The sequence below is a fragment of the Lepidochelys kempii genome, chromosome 3 (genome assembly GCF_965140265.1).
Source record: "Lepidochelys kempii isolate rLepKem1 chromosome 3, rLepKem1.hap2, whole genome shotgun sequence".
Taxonomy (NCBI): Eukaryota; Metazoa; Chordata; order Testudines; family Cheloniidae; genus Lepidochelys; species Lepidochelys kempii.
The window spans coordinates 84,933,306-84,952,885 of record NC_133258.1 but is presented as its reverse complement, the minus strand read 5'-3'; the positions used below and the strand labels follow the sequence as shown (position 1 = coordinate 84,952,885).

Below are 19,580 nucleotides of genomic sequence, written 5' to 3'. Positions count from 1 at the left end.
AGGGGGTGGTTTTACATCAAGGAGTATTTCAGGCAGGACTTCATTTCTTATTGGAACCCTCCTTGGTGCACCTAAGTTATTGTTCTTATTGGAACAAGGAGGTTAGTCTGGCCTCTGATTGATACATGGCTAGATTTACCTCGCTGCACCTTCTCTGTGAGTGACTGCAATGTGACCTAAAAGAATGAGTCCCCTAGACGGGGGGTTTGCAAATGAGTACAAAACAAATCTGGTCTATTTCTTGTTTTGATCCACTCCATCTATCTTTTACATCTTTGGCTGGCAGCAGACGGTGCAGAAGGACTGCATGCCATCCACATCTCATGGCTGCTCAGCAGAAGATGATACAATAGGACTGCTAGCCATCCTCAGATCTTGCCTGCCCGGCAAAAGATGATGCAATAGGACTGCTAGCAATCCGTATCACCTGCCTGCTCACCATAAGATAGTTCAATAGGACTGACTGCAGGACTAAAGAGAATGACTTGATCAAGTCACTCCAGATTTAGTCCCTGCGCCCATGTCTGTCCAGGCGCTCCTGATTGACCTCACACAGGCGACCAGGAGCACCTCGGACATGACGATGACGGCTACCAGTCCTATTGCACCGTCTGCTGCCACAAGGCAATGGGTTGCTGCTGCTAGCAATGCAGTATCACGTCTGCCAGCACCCAGGAGACATACAGTGACAGTGAGCTGAGCGGGCTCCATGCTTGCTGTGGTATGGCGTCTGCACAGGTAACTCAGGGAAAAAAGGCGCGATATGATTGTCTGCCCTTGCTTTCACGGAGGGAGGGAGGGAATGGGGGCCTGACGATATGTACCCAGAACCACCCACAACAATGTTTTAGCCCCATCAGGCATTGGGATCTCAACCCAGAATTCCAATGGGCAGCGGAGACTGCGGGAACTGTGGGATAGCCATCTACAGTGCAACGCTCCGGAAGTCGACTCTAGCCTCGGTACTGTGGAAGCACTCCTCTGAGTTAATGCACTTAGAGCATTTTCTGTGGGGACACACACACTCGAATATATAAAACTGATTTCTAAAAAACCGACTTCTATAAACAACCTAATTTCGTAGTGTAGACATACCCTAAGAAGAATCTTATTTACCTTACAGTACCTGTGGTTCAAGATATTGTCTGTATGTATTCCACAACCCACCCATCTTCCTCACTTCTGTGGAATCTGTAACTCCTGGATTCTGTATTGGTGAAGGAAATGAGAGGTGTGTTGGGGAATACTGCCGTTATGCCCTTGATTAAAGGCATAAGGACACTCAAGGCCAGGTGCAGTCCCCAACAGACTCCCAAAACAATGTGAACTTGGGTGTATGTATACAAACAGTGGAATATTTATGGACAACACATCTAAGAACTACAGTTACTGTAAGCTAAGTACCCATTTCTTCTTCAAAGACAAAATTTACAAAATCTGCTAAGATCTTCCCTCTCCCACAAACACTACCTTCGCCATCACTGACCTTAAGGTCTCTGACTTCTCTTCAGCTGTGCCAATGAATTCATCCATTCCCACCTCATTTCCATCATCCTTATGCTCTCCCCATCTCTTTCCTTCTAAATCTCTGTCCTTTTTCCACTCAATATAAGTATGTTATCGACTCTCCTTCTCCATATCTGCCTTTCCTGCTACCTTCCCAGCTCTTTTTAAATTTATTCTCTCAAATATTTTAATATGCTCTGATTTCTTCTCCTCCAACTCTGTCTTATATCCCTTCTAATCTGGCTTCTGATGTTTCCACTCCGCTGAAACTGCTCTTACTAGGGTAATGACCTCTTGACAAAAATCTCAGGATCTTTACCTTCCCTCTGCTGCTTGTCATGCTGTTGATCATCGCCTTTTTGATCTTTCATCCCCACTGAGCTTTAGAGATTCTGTTTTCTCCTGGTTTTCCTCTGGCCTCTGATTTTTCTTTTGATGGGTGGGTTCTTCTTTTTTTTCCTACTTAGAGAGGATTCCTCAGAGCTCTTTTACTCCTCTTGCTCTTCTCACTTTACACCCTGTCTCATCAGCTCATGTCTTCAGCTGTTATCTGTATACTTGCAGTTCTCTCTCTCTACCACTGAACTGTCTCCTTCCATCCAATCCCACAACTCAGCTTGTCTCTGACATCTCCTCTTGGATGTATTGTCACCTTAAACTGAGCATGGCAAAAAACAAACTCTTCCTTTCTTTTTGTCATTCTCGATGTGTCTCTCTTCTCTATCACCTTAGCTTGCAGCCTTGAGTGTTGTTTTCTACTCCTGACTCAGGTCTCCAGGCTAGTTTCAAATCTTTCCTCTTTCCCATCAACACTTCTGAGATCTTTCCTTTCTTTTCATCCCCACAGACAGATCTATTGTTCAGCCCCTTATAATATCCTGTTTTAGATTACTGCCATACCCATCTCTTTGGTCTCTCAAAACACACATTGTTCCCCTTCAGTCTGTACAAAATGCTGCCACTGTTCTTTTAAACCCCTCCACTAGCTTCCCATTTAAGGTCTTACTAATTTTTAATTTTCTTGTCACTATCTCCAAAGCTATACGTACATAACTCTGTGTGATGGGTTGGATCACAGAAACCCCCTGGGAGCTGCCACCTGATGTGCCAAGTTTCAGAGTAACAGCCATGTTAGTCTGTATTCGCAAAAAGAAAAGGAGTACTTGTGGCACCTTAGAGACTAACCAATTTATTTGAGCATAAGCTTTTGTGAGCTACAGCTCACTTCATCGGATGCATACTGTGGAAAGTGTAGAAGATTTTTTTTATATACACACAAAGCACGAAAAAATACCTCCTCCCACCCCACTCTCCTGCTGGTAATAGCTTATCTAAAGTGATCACTCTCCTTACAATGTGTATGATAATCAAGTTGGGCCATTTCCAGGTTATCATACACATTGTAAGGAGAGTGATCACTTTAGATAAGCTATTACCAGCAGGAGAGTTGGGTGGGAGGAGGTATTTTTTCGTGCTTTGTGTGTATATAAAAAAAATCTTCTACACTTTCCACAGTATGCATCCAATGAAGTGAGCTGTAGCTCACAAAAGCTTATGCTCAAATAAATTGGTTAGTCTCTAAGGTGCCACAAGTACTCCTTTTCTGATGTGCCAAGACTACTTCTGCTCCTGCTTTCCTGCCCTGTCAGCTTAGGACGTCAGTGCCCTGCCTGGTTTGAGCCAGACCCGCTAGCCTGCTGTAAACCCAGACCCAGGTCTGAACCACGTCCCTTAACAGCTATAGGCTTAATTGAAAGCAGCGTACAGAAGTGTTCCTGTCTTTAACACTGAGATGCCCAAATCCCAATGGGGTTCAAACCCTAAATAAAGCTTATACAGGGTAAACTGATAAATTGTTTGCCCTCTATAACACTGACAGAGAGATATGCACAGCTGTTCCCCCCCCCCCCAGGTATTAATACATACTCTGGGTTAATTAATAAGTAAAAAGTGATTTTATTAAATACAGAAAGTAGGATTTAAGTGGTTCCAAGTAGTAACGGACAGAACAAAGTGAATTACCAAGCAAGATAAAATAAAACACGTAAGTCTATGTCTAATACGGTAATAAAACTGAATACAGATAAATACCTCACCAGTTCCAGTAAGCTCTCTTTTACAGACTAGGCTCCTTCTAGTCTGGGTCCAGCAATCACTCACACTCCCTGTAGTTACTGTCCTCTGTTCAAGTTTCTTTCAGGTTTCTCTTTAGCTAGCTGAAGACAAAATGGAGGGGTCTTCCAGGGGTTTAAATAGACTTTCTTTTGTGGGTGGAGACCCCCTCCTCTCTCCTATGCAAAGTCCAGCTACAAAATGGAGTTTTGGAGTCACCTGGGCAAGTCACATGTCCATGCATGAATGAGTTCCTTACCAGCCAAGCCACATTCCTGGGAAAGCCCAGATGTGGATTGGTGTCTCCAAGTTCATTGTTGGCTTAAGGGCTTCTTGACTGGGCACATACTGAGAATAGTCTTTTATCAGGAAGCTGACCAACTGCTTCGCTAAAATCTACTCAGAATCAAACAAATATGCAGCCAATATTCATAACTTTGAATACAAAAATGATACATGCAGAGAAATAGGATTAATAGATTCAGTAGATCATAACCTTTACAGAGATAGGTTACATGGCATATGTAGCATAAAACACATTCTAGTTATGTCATAGATACTGTAGCAAATTGCCAGCACTACTATAATGGGTCTCGCACTTTCTCTTCTTGGATAGGGGTTAAGGGCACCGTTTCTTGCCCCTGAACTGGGGTATTAACCGCCATACTAGTGTCCTAGAGGAGGGGAGTGGAGAAGGAGGGACCCAGGCCCACCCTCTACTCCGGGTCCCAGCCCAGGGGCCCTAGGGATAGCGGTAAACCACTAGAACTAGCAGTTTCTTCCTCTGGGCTACTTCCCTCTCCTGCCCTTCAGCTTGTGGGGCTTCCTGACCTTCCTCTGCACAAACCGGGTGTCCCTTTACCTAGGGTCTTGGTCTTCTTAGCCCACCATAGCACTTCTCCAAACTCCCCTCTGCTTCCCTCCAAACTGCTCTCTGCTCCAACACCAATCCACTCTGCTTCAACTCCTCCTCTTGTCTGATTGAAGCAGGGGGTTTTATCATGTGACGGGCTTCAGGTGCTTTAATTGGCTTCAGGTGATTTAATTAATTTATAGCAAACTTTCTTCCCTCTACAAGGAATAAGGCTCCCTTCTGGTACTCTTCTGCTGCCCTCTGGCCATGCTGTATCACAATACATTCATAAGTATAGTTCCATAAAGCCTTATGGGGGGCACCATCACACTCGGTGCTTCCTACTTTTCCTTCCAAGTTAAGCTTCATGTTGTCTCCTGTCCACTCCGCCCTGCCAGTGCTCCAAACCTCATCATCAAATTCTCACACAGTCAATTCTGTGCCTCTATCAAGCAGTCCCATGTGCGGAACAATCTATCTGAGCTCATCTTCAAGGTCCCTACCTTGTCACCTTGAAGACCCACTCCTGTGCTGCCTATAGTGAATCAAGTTCACTTTTTTATAAATTGTTCACTGTTGATTCCCTTCCCTTGACTGTCTACATTTCTTTTTTCTTAGATTGTGATTTTCGAGTAAGGGCCATTCTTAAGTGTTTGGAAAGCGCCTAGCCCATAGTTATTTTTGTGATAGTGCAGTTAACAAGGTGGCAGGGACAGAATAGGGTTTCACCTTCAGTGATTTATCTCAGCCACCTTCTCTGCTCTCAGTGTTGGCCTTGGAGGGGTGGAGAAAATGGGATGGAGGAGGAGACAGCTTGCTCTGTTAGGTTCTTGTCACTAAGATAGTGAAGGGTGGAAGAGGCTGGAGGTGGCGTGGGTTGTCCTTGAGGTTCCCCAGTCTGTTTTCCCCCTTGAACCTTTCTCACAGCCTTGATTTTCCTCAGGTTTCACAGATCACTTTCCAGTTTCTATCTTCCACTTCTGAAAAGCACTGGTCTCAGAACAAGTTCATTCATCTCATTGAAATGTCAAGCTGTAAAAGCTTTCATAATTTGATGTACTTTAGTATTCTAGTGTTTCATTAGTAAATTTATGTATTGTGATGAATTTGCTGAGCAGTAAGAGATCAGCAGAAGGCATCCACTAAGACTGAATCTGTTGCTGATCTGTTGAAGGGCAGTAGGGCAGACTGTTGGGATGGGTTCCAAGGCATTTGGGGAAAATGGTTAGAGACCTGGAGGCAAAGAGATGAAGGGGGCTGTTCCTTGTGCCAAATCAGGGTAACAGAGCTAGGGTTTCTAGATTTGCCTGAATGTAGCTTGTTCTGTCTTTTTATTTTAGGACTGAGGGGGAGTCAGGCATAGTATAGGTAAATAAATTAGACCATGCTCCAGAATGTCACCTCTCTCAACAATGGAAACTAACCTGGTGCAAAGCCACGAAATTGACCTCTGTTCAGCTAAGAAGTGGCAAAGTGAATGTTATCTTTAGAACACGTGAAGGTGAGGCCTGAACTTATTTGGTTTGATACAAGTGTCACACGATGGTAAAAAGTATGAAAACCACTCAGTTATACGAACAATAGGAGAGAGAAAATCAGACAGAAGTGACTGTAGTTGATCGTGTCCCTTTAAAATGTTGGATTTTATTCAGGGAAAGATGTTTGTTACCCAGGCAACAGAGAATATGTATTTCAGTACCTAGGAAAGGAAAAGAACAGATGTTCTTATGTGCAGCATGGAGTTACAGCCAATTATCACCCTCATTAGTAAATATAATGCGGGCAGTAATTAAACTGCTTATTACTTTACCATTGCATGTGATAAAATTAATAAGCCATGAATAGAAGGAAGAAGGGTATGGGGGAGAGGAAACTCTTCCTTATTTGATGCTGTATGAGATTTTAAGTATTTTAACTTAAATAATAAAATTCATCAATGCTCCTTTTCCACACTAAAATGCTTTTTAGATTTTGTAGACTTACATTTTGCCACTGCGTTTTCTGCAGTATTATGCATTCTTCTGATTGTCTCCTTAAGAAAGTTCCTTTTGATTTGACATTTGACTCATTAGTATTACATCTTTGATAATTTGTGTTACTCTTCTTAAATATCTGAAAATGAAAAGGAAATTGGGTAAATCCCCTAAAAGTAAAATAAGGAAGTCTCTACTAGAATACCAGAAATATTAGTATTCAGCTTCGGGATCATGTAAAATTATACTGAGGCCTGATTTGTACATGGATTTTTGTACCAGTATAACTATTATGATTAGAGGGTATGACTTTTTTAACCAAAATGTTTATGGTGGTACAGCTTCCCTATTGTAGATGCAGATACATTCCTATTATACCGGTATAGCTTATTCTCCTTCCTTTGAGCATCCACATCCTTTCCAGGTTAGTGAATACTGTTCTCAACTTTTACTGAAAGGAAGTAAGAGCTTTGATATTTGATGTGATAGTTACAAACAAAGCACATTTTAGGCCTGATCCTCTTGTAGTATACACTAGCATAACTTTATAGATGACAGTGGAGTTATGCCATTATACAGTAGCTCAAGATTTGGCCTCTTGCCTATACTTTTTCCATACTTCTTGCCAGAAATAGAAAGGAAAACCTTTATTTTATGCTTTTATAAAGAGCATTGCAAAAACATTTTTCCTGTCTTGGTAATATAGGATAAAGGAAAGTGTCCTTGCCTATCCTTTTTTTCAGGTTCGGCTAAAGGACATATGTGGTCCTATAGATCAAACTGTAACATGTCATAGTGCATGGAAACAAGAAAAGGAATATTGTGTATCCCTTATTTTTTAGTTTATTTGGTTAATTGACTGAATTATCCCATCACACCCTCGTGACATGTTGGGAAACTACTCCAAAAAGTCCAATATTATGGCAGTGGTGGCTGAAAAGATGAATGTAAAAGAAAAACATTTGTCCTCTAAATAGAAGGAATGAATTATTTTTAAATTCCCGTAACTCTTTTTTTGTGTTGTTTTTAAATCTTCTAATCTCCCCATCACCCTGCCCCTCTGATTTTGACCACTAGTGTATGCTCCCTCTCATCACGCTATCCCACACTCATCCACAGTGACTGCAACTTCCATGTTGATGACCCATTGGATCACTTTGTTGCATGTTTCCTCACCTTCACTTTATTAGTCTTGCAGCCCTGATTCAACTCTCCCATTCAACAAGAGGACCGTTCACTTTACCAAGCACTGCTTTCTCTAATCTCTCTGTTGGTGAGCTTCCCCTATCTGATGTAGGAACATGGGCTTTATAGAGTCCAGCATTATAGAGCATTATAGAGTCCAGTTCCTAGCTATCATGGGTAACCCTGTCATAATCCCATTTATAAACTCATTAAGATAGTTAAATTGTTTTCCTCTACTACTCCTATTGAAAGGCTGTTCCAAAATCTTACTCCTCTGATGGTTTAGAAATCTTTTAATTTCCAGCCTAAACTTATTCATGGTTTATACACACTTTGTTTTTGTGCCAACAGTCTTCTTTAACTTAAAAAGCTCTTCTTTCTGGTGTTTATAACCCTGATGCATGTATAGAAAGCAGTCATATCCTCTCTCTGCCTTAATTTTTCTAAAGCAAACAAACCAAGCTCTTTTAGTCTCCTCTTGTAAGAGAGGCTCTCCACTCCCCTGATCATCCTACTAGCTCTCCTCTGTACCAGTTCCAGTTTGAAATCAATTTTCTTGAAAAGGGGAACGTGGAGGAGGTTAGTCACTGTCAGCATTGCCCATCAGCCGTCTCCCTCATGCTCTGTCACTTGGCCTTTCTGTGACTTCCAGTCCATCATTGCTGATGACTTCTTGTCTGTTCTCAGCCCTTTCCTCCTTTCCTTTTCTTCCCATTTTTGACATGTCAGCTGCCTTCAACATCACTGACCCATAGTCCTCTTCTTGAAGTCTTGTCCTCCCTTTGCATCTGTGATCTGTCCTTGCCTGGTTCTCCTTCTACCTCTCTAATTGCTAGCGCTATGGTGATACAAACAGATAAAACTGGGAATTGAAACTTTTAAAATATGGTATCCTAAAACACTTACAGATGGGAGTTCTGCACTTGTTCTGGGTCTGGTCAGTGCTTCTGTCTTTCTTTACCATATGTTTATACAGTATCTAGCCCAGTGGGCTTTCGATCTTGATTGGTGTCTCTAGCTGCTACTGTTGTAACACAAACAATAAAGAATACTATAAAACAAGTTACCAGCCTGCCTTCTGCTGACAGAAATTTATGATAATTTGGGAAAAGTCCAGGTCCTTTCATTGTATATTTTTTCTGGAGCAGCAAAGCAGTCCTGTTAGGATTCTTGTCAAACTATATTAAATGAATTGTTTGACGAAGTTCCTGGGACAAGCTATTGAAGTGTATAAGAGAAACAGTTTAATCTTGCTGTGTCGTGCTGTTACATGAGATTATATATTGCAATCCAGAATAGGGAGCTCCCAATCTAAGCTATTTTTCCTAACCTTCTTCTAGTACATGTGAGACTGACTCAAATGTAAAAAGCATAGCTTTTTGACCAGTCTCGGCTTGGAATGTGCAGCACTAGTCACTTAGCACTCCTTCCTCAAACTAATTTACCTTAGGCTCAAACATTTTATGTGGCAGGATCACTACTAAAAGGGTCTGAGCCTTTGTATAATATTGAATGTGAAAGTACAGTGGTCACTATTAAAAAGTCAGCATTTAAGTTACCACAGTTCTTTGAGTGCTTGTCCCTATTTGGAGTATTCCCACTTGGTCTTTCCTCTGCACCCAGGGCATGTACAAAATGTCTCTCCATGGTAGTGGCTCACTTAAGGAATCAGGGTATTTTCATTTGTCCCTGCTTGAATGATTAGCTGCTGAAGTGTGCTTTTGTGCAAGGACCTGATGAGTCACATAGCTACTACAGCCAAACTTCTCTCATACCTAGGGTTCTTTCTCAAGCTCCTAAAGTCTATCTTCTGTCCTGCTCAAAGGATTCACTTTATAGGCGCCATATTCAATTTTGTAGAAGGGAAAGCTTTTCAGCCATAGGACAGATTTCTCTGAATAAGACAATGTATATTAAAGATTTGAAGTTGGCCTACACAGACATCATTATGTCATCCAGGAGAGTGAGCTGAATGCGCTCATGACTGATTCACCTTTTATTCCTTTCATAAGGATAATGTAGTTCTTAGACCTGATCCTCTGTTTTTACCTAAAGTAGTGATTTCCATGTTAATCAGTCTTATTAATTTGCCATTTTCCTCCTAAACCACATTCTAATAAAGGGGAATCTGTCTCCACATATAGGATGCCAGAAGGGCTCTCGCATATTATTTGGACAGAACTATGAGCTATCAAAAACATCTAGACTGTGTGCATCTTATGCCAAGAATAGTATGGGGCATACAGTTTATTCTTGGATTATTTCATGGTGGATTAAACAGTGCATTGCTGAGTGTTATATGGTAGAAAAAGTTCCTGTGCCTGTCTCAATTTGACCACGTTCCACTAGAGCTGTGGTTACTTCTTTCACTTGTCTGAGCCAGGTGCCACTTGCTGATGTCTGCAAAGCTGTGACCTGGACTTCAGTACATGCCTTCACCAATCACTACACTCTGGATTTAGTTTCTTTAGAGGATGCTGAAGTGCTAAAGTGGTGCTTCAGTCTTTATTTAACCAGGACTCTGTTCCTTCCTTCAGGGTACTGTTTATCAATCTAGCCCATAAATGGGACTATGCAGAGCCACTCCAAGAAGAAATGAAGGCTACTTACCCATAACTGGACTTCTTTGAGGTGGCTCTGCATATTCAGACTTTCCATCCTCCTTCCCCTCTCTGTCAGTGTCCTGGTTGTGATGTCTCTGATTTTGTGGTGGAAGGTGCTTAGCTGGGAGGGCGCTCCACCCTTTTTGTAGCCTTGCCCTTGGTATGTCGACTACACTGAGGGAATGGGCAGGGACACAGGAGCACCCTAGCTACACTGCTAGAAAAAGGGTTTTGCTGCAAGACACCACAGAGGGGTGCAAAATCCCGCAAGTGGGAATATGCAAAGTCATCTCAAAGAAATCTGGTTACAGGTTCATTTCCTAGTTGTGATAACGTCAGATGGAAGGTTTGGGAAACTAGGCATGCTCCTGTTGGCCCACCAGTGATCTTCCAAAGGAGAAGGTGTCCATTAGGCTTCACCTTATGTTTGTTCAGCCTGCCTCCTGCGGACAGAAATTTATAATAATTTGGGAAAAGTCCAGGTCCTTTCACATCAGCCAAAACATCCACTTAGCTGTGTTCTACCCTAAGGCACATATAAGCAGGGAAGAAGTGAGATGGCACTCCATGGATATGGATAAGGCCCTTGCCGTTTACTGACAGATAATAAAATCATTCTAGAAGTCACCAAAACTCTATTGTTTGCAGAGAGGATGACGGGGGAGGCCTCTTATGTTCCCAGGCTGTCAGCGTGGATCTCAGGCTGCACAGTACACTGCTACAAGCAAGGTTTGTCTTGGGGGCAGTGTGAGTGACCATTCAACAAGAGATCAGGCAGCCTTGATAGGACCTTCCTTGAGGGAGGCTATTACAGACACCTGTGGAGCAGTGGCATGGGCTCAGTACACGTTGTCACAAAGCACTATGGTACAGGCAGCTGCCTCATATGCCTCTCTGGGTAGAGGGGTCCTCCATTCTGTAATGGGACATGGCTTCACGCACCCACCTTCTCAAAGAAGACACTACTTGTGAATCACCTGAAGTGCACTTCACATAGGTACAAGCACTCAGAGAGGCAACTTGTAATAACTGGAATTCTTCAAGATGTGTTGTCCCTATGTGTCGTGTACTATCCCCTTCTTCCCCTCTGCCTCAGATCCCATCCTAGGGACCTGAGGTAGAGAAAGAACTGAGGTCATGATGATTGGGCAGCCTCTAATACCCTGGATGCAAAGCACTAGGACAGCAGGATCACATGCATGGTCCAAAGGAACACAGTTGGAAAAGAATTCTCCAATCCCAGATGTATGGGCATACATACACAGGCCTGAAGTGCACTACACATAGGGGCAGCACATCTAAAGAATTCAAGTTATTACAGGGGAAGTAACCTCTCCTTCCCTGTACTTTGGAATAAGAAAAAAATGTGCTGTCTAGAAGTGTCTTTTGGTAAACATTAACTTTTTGTGGTAATCACTGTATCTTACTAATTCAGACCAGGTAGATCAGATTGTAGATTCAGACCAGGTTTGAGATGGTGGTAACTGGCTTGGTTGAAAAGAACACAATATTGTTCATGTTATTTTGCAAAGAACTCTTGCCTTGTAGTGGACAGAATGGATGGTGCTCATTTAGTGAGCAATCTAATATTTTCTCATTGTTCAATGTGTGTCCCATGCCTTATTTACTGCACGTCTTTTAGCTCCGGCAGTAGAGGCTCATGCATTAAGGTAACAGGTTTGATCCTTGCTGCCAATGCCCCTGTGTGAGTAGGCGTTACATGAAATATTTCCCAAATATTAATGAATTTATTTTCACAACAGCCCTGTGAGATGATTATCATCCCCATTTTACAATTGGGGAACAGAGGCAGAGAGTTTAAGGTAAAAAGTATCCACTAATTTTATATGCCCAATTTGAGAAACCTAGGACCTGATTTTTTCAGAGTACTTAGTACACACTATTTATATAGCACTTTATATACTCAAACTACAGCTCCCATGGACATCACTTGCAGCCTTGCTCACTCAGCACTTCTATAAAACAGACCCCATTTAAAACAGTCTTAAATTGGGCATCTAGAAAATGGGGAACACACAATTAGTAACACACCCACCCACTTCCTGATTAACTGCAGACTATATAGTAAAACTTTTTACACTAAAATGACAAAATCATTAGTCAGTAGTTCTAGTAGTGAAAATAATAATTTAAATACTGAAAACGCCAATGACAATAATTTTGGTGATGAAAATATCTTAAATGTTGAATCATCTGAAAATGTGTTGGCAATGGAAGAGGATTTACATGATTGTGAAAATGTAGTACCCGATTGTTGGACTTCTGAGCAGGCACAATATTTTTAAAAAAAATATAATGGCTTGATAATTGAAGGCAAAAAACTTGGCTGTTCCCACTGTGCAAATATGTCACATTTGGGGGTCCTTGGAGGAAAATCTTTACACATTTCTTTGGAATGGCGAAAGTGTACTATTATGTAAAGAGTTGTCACTTTGGATGGGCTAGCACCAGCAGGAGAGTGAATTTGTGTGGGGGGGTGGAGGGTGAGAAAACCTGGATTTGTGCTGGAAATGGCCCACCTGTTGATCACTTTAGATAAGCTATTACCAGCAGGACAGTGGGGTGGGAGGAGGTATTGTTTCATGATTTCTGTGTGTATATAAAGTCTGCTGCAGTTTCCACGGTAAACATCTGATGAAGTGAGCTGTAGCTCACGAAAGCTCATGCTCAAATAAATTGGTTAGTCTCTAAGGTGCCACAAGTACTCCTTTTCTTTTTGCGAATACAGACTAACACGGCTGTTCCTCTGAAACCTATTAAAACATCTGGAACTGATAAAAAAGTTCTGCAAGCTTCATTAAGAAGAAAAATTAAGGAACATTTCGAATCAAGCTCTCATTTGAGAGTTATAAATATTTTAAATGAATCTAAAAAAGAACCTCTCACTACAGTGATTGATAAAGTTACTGAAAAAAATATTGCAATAACCAGCAAAATTTTCAACATAGTTTACAGCTTAGTAAAAAGAAACCGACCAATGTCAGATATGGAGGATGAAGTAGAGCTACAAATTAAGAATGAAACTGATTTAGGGAACAGCCTACATTCTCGATTTTCGGCCATCAGAATCATAGAGCATATTGCTGAATTAATAAGAAAACAAATTTTTAGTAAAATCATTGAAAACAGTTCAAAGGTTTGTATTATTATTGATGAAATTTCTACAATTTCAAGTAAAACTGTGCTTGTAATTCTTATAAAATGTGAATTACAAGATTCTTCACCAACAATTTTTCTCAATTTAGTGGAATTAGAATCAACAAAAACAGAAAATATTTACAATGCTTTGAGAAATATATTAACTGATACAGGATTTGACACAGAATATTTAAAGAAAAATTTAATCAGATTTTGTTCTGATGGCGCGAGCACCATGCTTGGACATAAATCTGGAGTTGCTACAAGACTCATCCAAGATTTTCCAAACATTATAATTTGGCATTGTTTGAATCATCGGCTACAACTGGCTTTAGATGATGCTATAAATGATATCAATGAAATAAGCCATTTCAAGATTTTTTTGGACAAGATTTATGCAATTTTTCATCAGTCAAATAAAAGTTTGAACTTAAACAAGTTTCTGAAGAGCTATATATTGAAATAATCAAAATAGGCCGTGTTTTTGGTCCACGATGGGCTTCTTGTAGCCTTAGAGCTGTCAAAGTGGTCTGGAGAGCTTATCCAGCTCTTTATATTTATTTTTCCAAAAATAAGAAATTTTCTGGCATGGAAAAAAGATTGAAAAACAAAGAATTTTAAGAAGAGATGTTATATTATGATTAACATTAATGATTGACATTTTGGATGAACTTGCATTATTATCAAATGCACTGCAAGCGAGACAATTGAGTTTAACAAAGGCAGATAAGCTAATCAAATAAACGATTGATTTTTTCATACAATTAAAAGATAGTTTTGGTATACATGAAAATAAAATTAATGAAATGATAAAGTGATGCTTTTAAATGCAGAGTTTGAAGATAATGTAAGGTTTTAATCACTGCCACGAGACAAAGTAATAGAGTGTATTATTGAAAAAATGAAGGCAAGGTTATTAAACGAAAATCACATTAAATATAAAGAAGATAATTTAGGTCATTCTAGTAATACACCTAAAATAGTTGAATTATTCAATGTTATGGATCCCACTTCATGGAATGTTGAAGAAGTCAGGTTACCTTGGAAATCAGGAGAAGAAAAAGTGCATGAATTAAACAAATTCATAAAATTTGTAGTCGATTTAAATGATTTTCATGACTATGTAGAGAATAACATTCAATCAAAACATCTTCCTGATCCGGAAACAATAAGGAAAGCAAAGCAAATTATGAACACAATTGCAATTAGTTTTGCAGAAGCAGAAAGAGCTTTTTCGTTGATGAATATTATTTGTAGTGATAAAAGGGCGAATTTAACAATTACAGATATCTCAAGCTTTATGACCATCAATTTGTTGAGAAAACCACTAAGTTCCTGGAACCCAATACCATATGTTAAAGCATGGATGAGAAGTCATCGATCCGCATTAGATACCAGAGTTCGTATATCCAATACCAAAGATTATGGAGAAGATTAAGAAACCATTTGGAAATTACAACCTAATTAGTAATAAATAATGTACTTAAATATTCTTTAAAATATTGCTTGTTGCATTGTATACTTCAACATGAATATATTACACTTTTTATTTTTAATAACTTAAGTAGTTCACATGTAATATTTTAAAATAAAAGAATAATAGGCATTTCATTCTTAAATATTATTATCATTTGCTTACTCATACATCTCTTCTTTATATTCTTCTTTTCAAATGTATTTTAAATTCATTTAAGAAAGCGATACTTTGTTTCTATTGTAATAAACATGTAATAATGTTTTTTATTTTTTTTATTGTTAAGTATGACTCCCAATGATTCAATGCATTGCCACTTCTTATGGAAAAAGGTACAAAAAATACATACTGTGGCACATCCCTTAAATCAGAACTTTTTTAGGGAACTGGTTGTTAAGATTTTGGCAGCTCATCACTGAGTATAGGCCTTTACATACAGGCCTGAATATCTATATCCTAACAAAGGTAGGTGAGAGCTGTCTGAGGCGGAAAGGTGAAACCAGGGCGGGCAGGAGGAGGAGGAACTGCAGCAGCAGAGGATGTCTGGTACAGAGAGCCATTGGGAAGAGCAAAAGCTTGATGGTGAGGACTGGTCAGAGTTTAGGAACCCCTGCTGAGTTAAAGGAGAGCTTGTGCAGACACCCCTCAGAAGGGGAAGAATCAGCCTGGTTAAGAGAAGCTGAGCCTAAAACAAGAGGGTTGATGCTGGAGGGCTGATCCTAGATGCAGGGATAGGACTCACATGCAGAGAGGCCTGAGTGAATGGAATGCTGGGAAGACCCCTGGCAGTTGGCGTGAGTGGAAGGCTGCAAGGAACCTACACCCAAAATAAGGGGCTGGTCCTGGAAGGATGTTCCTGGAGCAGGAATAGGACTCTCAGTCAGGGAGGCCTGGCTGAGCAGAACACTGTGGGGAGGTTTGTCACAAAAGACCAGACTTGAGGCTAGAGGAGACAACTCACAGAAGAGAAGTGTGTCTTGGAGCTCTGACAGAAGGCCTGGAGAGTGAGGCTCTTGAATAGGGGCTAAAGGAACTGACAGAAAGTGGTTCCTGGCTTGGGTGGGTTACCTGGGAAACAATGACCTTGGAATGGGATTTAAAGAGCTGCTGCATTGTAACCTTGTTTTATTTTGGGGTTTTCAGAACTGTTTTTTATTGTGAGGGATGTGTGGACTGTGGTACTTAATATAAATAAAATGGTTTGAATTTGCTGCAATAATCCTTTTCAAGTGTCGATTCCAAGGGGAAACTGAGGCAGGCAGGCATGTTGTGCCATGGCCATCTGTAGGAGGATGCTCCAAGAAGGATTGCCCTACAACAGGGCCTTCAAAAAAATAGTAGGTGATCATATAATTAAGGACAATATCATAATACATATGCACAAAGGGGCTGAATTAAGATTGGACAGGCAACCTTAATTTGTCACTTCCTAACTTTTGAGTGCTTGACTTTGTAACTTAAATGTTCTTCTAACATTGTGTGTGTGTGTGTAATTTTTATGGTTTTTAAAAAGCAAACTGAAAAAACAGAAATGCCATGTGATGTCTCATTGACACCCACATAGATCATCAATAGGATGGGACTTTTTGATCCACTGTAGAGGCCTCTGTCACTTGAATAGCAATAGTAGGTTATCCTCTATGTATAACAGCACTAAAGGGGGATGTGACACACTTTCCCACTGGGTTTCGCAGATCTTTGCTAATAGGAGAGGAATGGTGAGACTCAGAAATCTTGGGTTCCATTCCAGGCTCTGGGGGGTAGTGTCCTCTGTGTTCAAACCCCCCATCCCTGGCCCCACCCCAGAGCCTGCACCCCCAGCCCAGAGCCCTGACCCCCTCCCACACCTCTGCCCCAGCCCAGAGCCCCCTCCTACACCCTGAACGCCTAATTCCTGGCCCCACCCCACAGCCCTCACTCCCACTCCCCAACCCTCTGCCCCATCCCTGAGCCCCTCCCACACACCAAACCCCTCATCCCCAGCTCTGTTGGGTCACGGCCATCAACAATTTTCTTCAACTGGGTCACCAGAAAAAAAGTTTGAAAACCACTGACCTAAACGTCGCCAGTCTGTGTGCCTCCAGGCTTCTCATCCCAGTCCTAGTTCCCCCATCCTGGCTCTTATTATCTGAATTCTCTTCCCAACTCCTCCTTCTCCATCTCTACTGGGTCCTAGTCTGAATATCCCTCCCTTGGATGAGGAGCCTGTCTGTCTTCCCCCTGGCTTCTTGTCCCAGTCTCTTTGCTCAGGCAGTTACAGTTCTTCCACTGCTCTTCATCAGATCTGTCTCCCTATCCCACCCTGCATGTTCCCAGGCTCTTCCTCCTCCCTGCTAAGCTCAAGCTCCTCACGTACCTGCTGGCACCATTTCCCTCCTCCGTTCCCTTTCCCCCAACTCCCAGTTTCTCTCTCCCCTTGTGAGCATGCAGATTCAGGTCCCCAGTCCCCCTGGTTTGTGTCCCCATTTTTTCCCTGTCTTGTTTCTGCGCCCCTTCCCCTCCACTCCCCTGGAGGGCTGGCTCTTGTCTCTGCTGCATGTGAATCAGGCAGCTTCCTGTGCTGCCTGGGCCCAGCTTGGGGAGCATTGGGAGCACAGGGAATGAGGGTCCTGTGCTCTCAGTTCCAGTGCTGACACCCAGTCTGCAAGCAACCCAGAGCTGCAATTGTAGGGAAAGTCCAGCTTAGCACAGCTGGACTCTTTACAGACTTTTTCTGCAAAGCTCTGGCAAAGCTCTGCTGAACATGTGTAAATTGTGATTTTTTTCCCCAAAGGCTTATAACGGCCAAATTAGAGTAGATTTTCATAGGGATGGAAAAAGGCACATCCTTATTGACACACAGGCCACCTTCCACTAAATTTCAAATCCCTGCTCCAAAAAATGGGGATGCTAGAGGTCCTCAACAGGTCACAGATTTTTTTTTAAATGGGGAAAATGTGTGTTTTTCCCCCTAATTTTGTTCTCAGAAACAGCTGAACCACCTGGGCTGAAAATTTCCAAAAAAATCCCAAACAACCTCCTCCCACCCCAAAAAAACCCAACCAACCGAACAAACAAAATACCAGAGTGAGGCCCACAGCCAGGGTGGAAAATTTCAACATAGAATCACAGGACTAAACGGGACTGCAGGGGTCATCTAGTCAAACCCCCTGCCAAGATGCAGGATTTGTTGTGTCTAAACCATCCAAGACAGATGGCTATCCAGTCTCCTTTTGAAAACCTCCAATGAAGGAGCTTCCACAACCTCCCTCGGCAGTCTGTTCCATTGTCCTACTGTTCTTACAGTTGGGAAGTTTTTCCTGAGATTTAATCTAAATCTGCTGCGTTGTAGTCCGAACCCATTGCTTCTTTTCCTGCCCTCTGTGGCAAGAGAGAACAACTTTTCTCCATCTCTTTTATGGCAGCCTGTCAAGTATTTGAAGACCGCTATCATGTCTCTCCCTTCATCTCCTCTTTCCCAAACTAAACGTACCCAGTTGCTTCAGCCTTTGCTCATATGGTTTGCATTCCATCACTTTCATCATATTTGTTGCTCACCTCTGGATCCTTTCCAGCTTCTGTACATTGGTGACCAAAATTGGACACAGTGTTCCAGCTGAGGCCTAACCAGCGCCGAGTAGAGTGGTACGATCACCTCCCGTGACTTGCATGCTATGTCTCTGCTAATGCAACCTAAAATTGCACTTGCTTTTTTTTGCAACGGAATCATATTGCTGACTTATATTGAGGTTGTGATCCACCACAACTGCCAGATCATTCTCAGCAGTGCTGCTCCCAAGCCAGTTATCCCCCATTTTGTATTTGTGCATTTGGTGTTTCTTTCCCAAGTGTAGCACCTTATATTTGTCTTTGTTGAATTTCATTTTGTTGTCTATGGCCCAGTTCTCCAATTTATCAAGATCCCTCTGAATCTTAGCTCTATCCTCCAAAGTGTTGGCAACCCCCCGTCTTTGTGTCATCTGCAAATTTGGTCAGGATGTTCTCTGTACCTACATCCAGGTCATTCATAAAGATGTTAAACAACACCGGACTCAGAAGAGATCCCTGTGGAACCCCACTTGAGACCTCATCCAATCTGACATCATTCCATTTACAGCATAAGCATTTAAAGAGTGGCAAAATTATGGCAACTGAAAACAAGGTCTTATAATGCCAAATTTCAGGCAGCCTTAATAATAGGCAGTGCTACCAGCCCTGCCAATAATAAAATTTTGTAACTTATAAAAAGAATTTCCCTGCCTTTCCAGGCAATCTGAAGTCATATGACACATAATTACAAAAGTAATCATGATTTCAGTTAATTCATTTGAGATGAGGCTGGTGTCCATGAGTGAACTCTGTACTGAAGTTTTGAATGACATTTATTCTTGTTGGTGAATAATCTTGAATAAGACTGCATGACACTTCAGTTACTCACTTGTGTATTGTCTGGGAAACTCTTTGAACCCAGTTCTCAGCAAGCATGTCTAATAGGAGTGTTGACATAGTATGTTGTTCTGAGTCCTTAGGGATCACTGTTAGACCACCTCTGCCAATTCTCAAGGTCGCTTAGCTTGTCTAACCAATATTTCTTTTGCTGATCTAAGTTTTCTTAAAGAGACATCTTTTAAGTCATCATTCACCACCTAAAGCCTTTGTCATCTGCCTCAGTTTTTATTGTGGAAAAAATGTTGTTGTTTTTCCTCAAGGGTTGTGTCATCACAAAACTTTTCGCT

General features: G+C 41.5%; 2 protein-coding genes across 2 annotated transcripts in view; both read left to right on the top strand.

The window, feature by feature from the left end:
- CDK19 (cyclin dependent kinase 19) overlaps nt 1–19,580 on the top strand; it is a 220,455-nt gene that overhangs the window by 74,599 nt on the left and 126,276 nt on the right.
- On the top strand, nt 10,986–14,835 carry LOC140908215 (E3 SUMO-protein ligase KIAA1586-like). The gene is made up of 2 exons (XM_073335169.1): nt 10,986–12,662; nt 13,007–14,835. The coding sequence occupies exons 1-2, from the start codon at nt 12,599–12,601 to the stop codon at nt 13,855–13,857; spliced, it is 915 nt and encodes a 304-aa protein (XP_073191270.1). The 5' UTR covers nt 10,986–12,598; the 3' UTR covers nt 13,858–14,835.

Coding starts and splice junctions, on each gene's coding strand:
- LOC140908215 (XM_073335169.1), top strand. CDS start 12,599: ATGTCACATTTGGGGGTCCTTGGAGGAAAATCTTTACACATTTCTTTG. Junction 12,663..13,006: donor TTTGGAATGGCGAAAGTGTA/CTATTATGTAAA, acceptor TTCCTCTGAAAC/CTATTAAAACATCTGGAACT.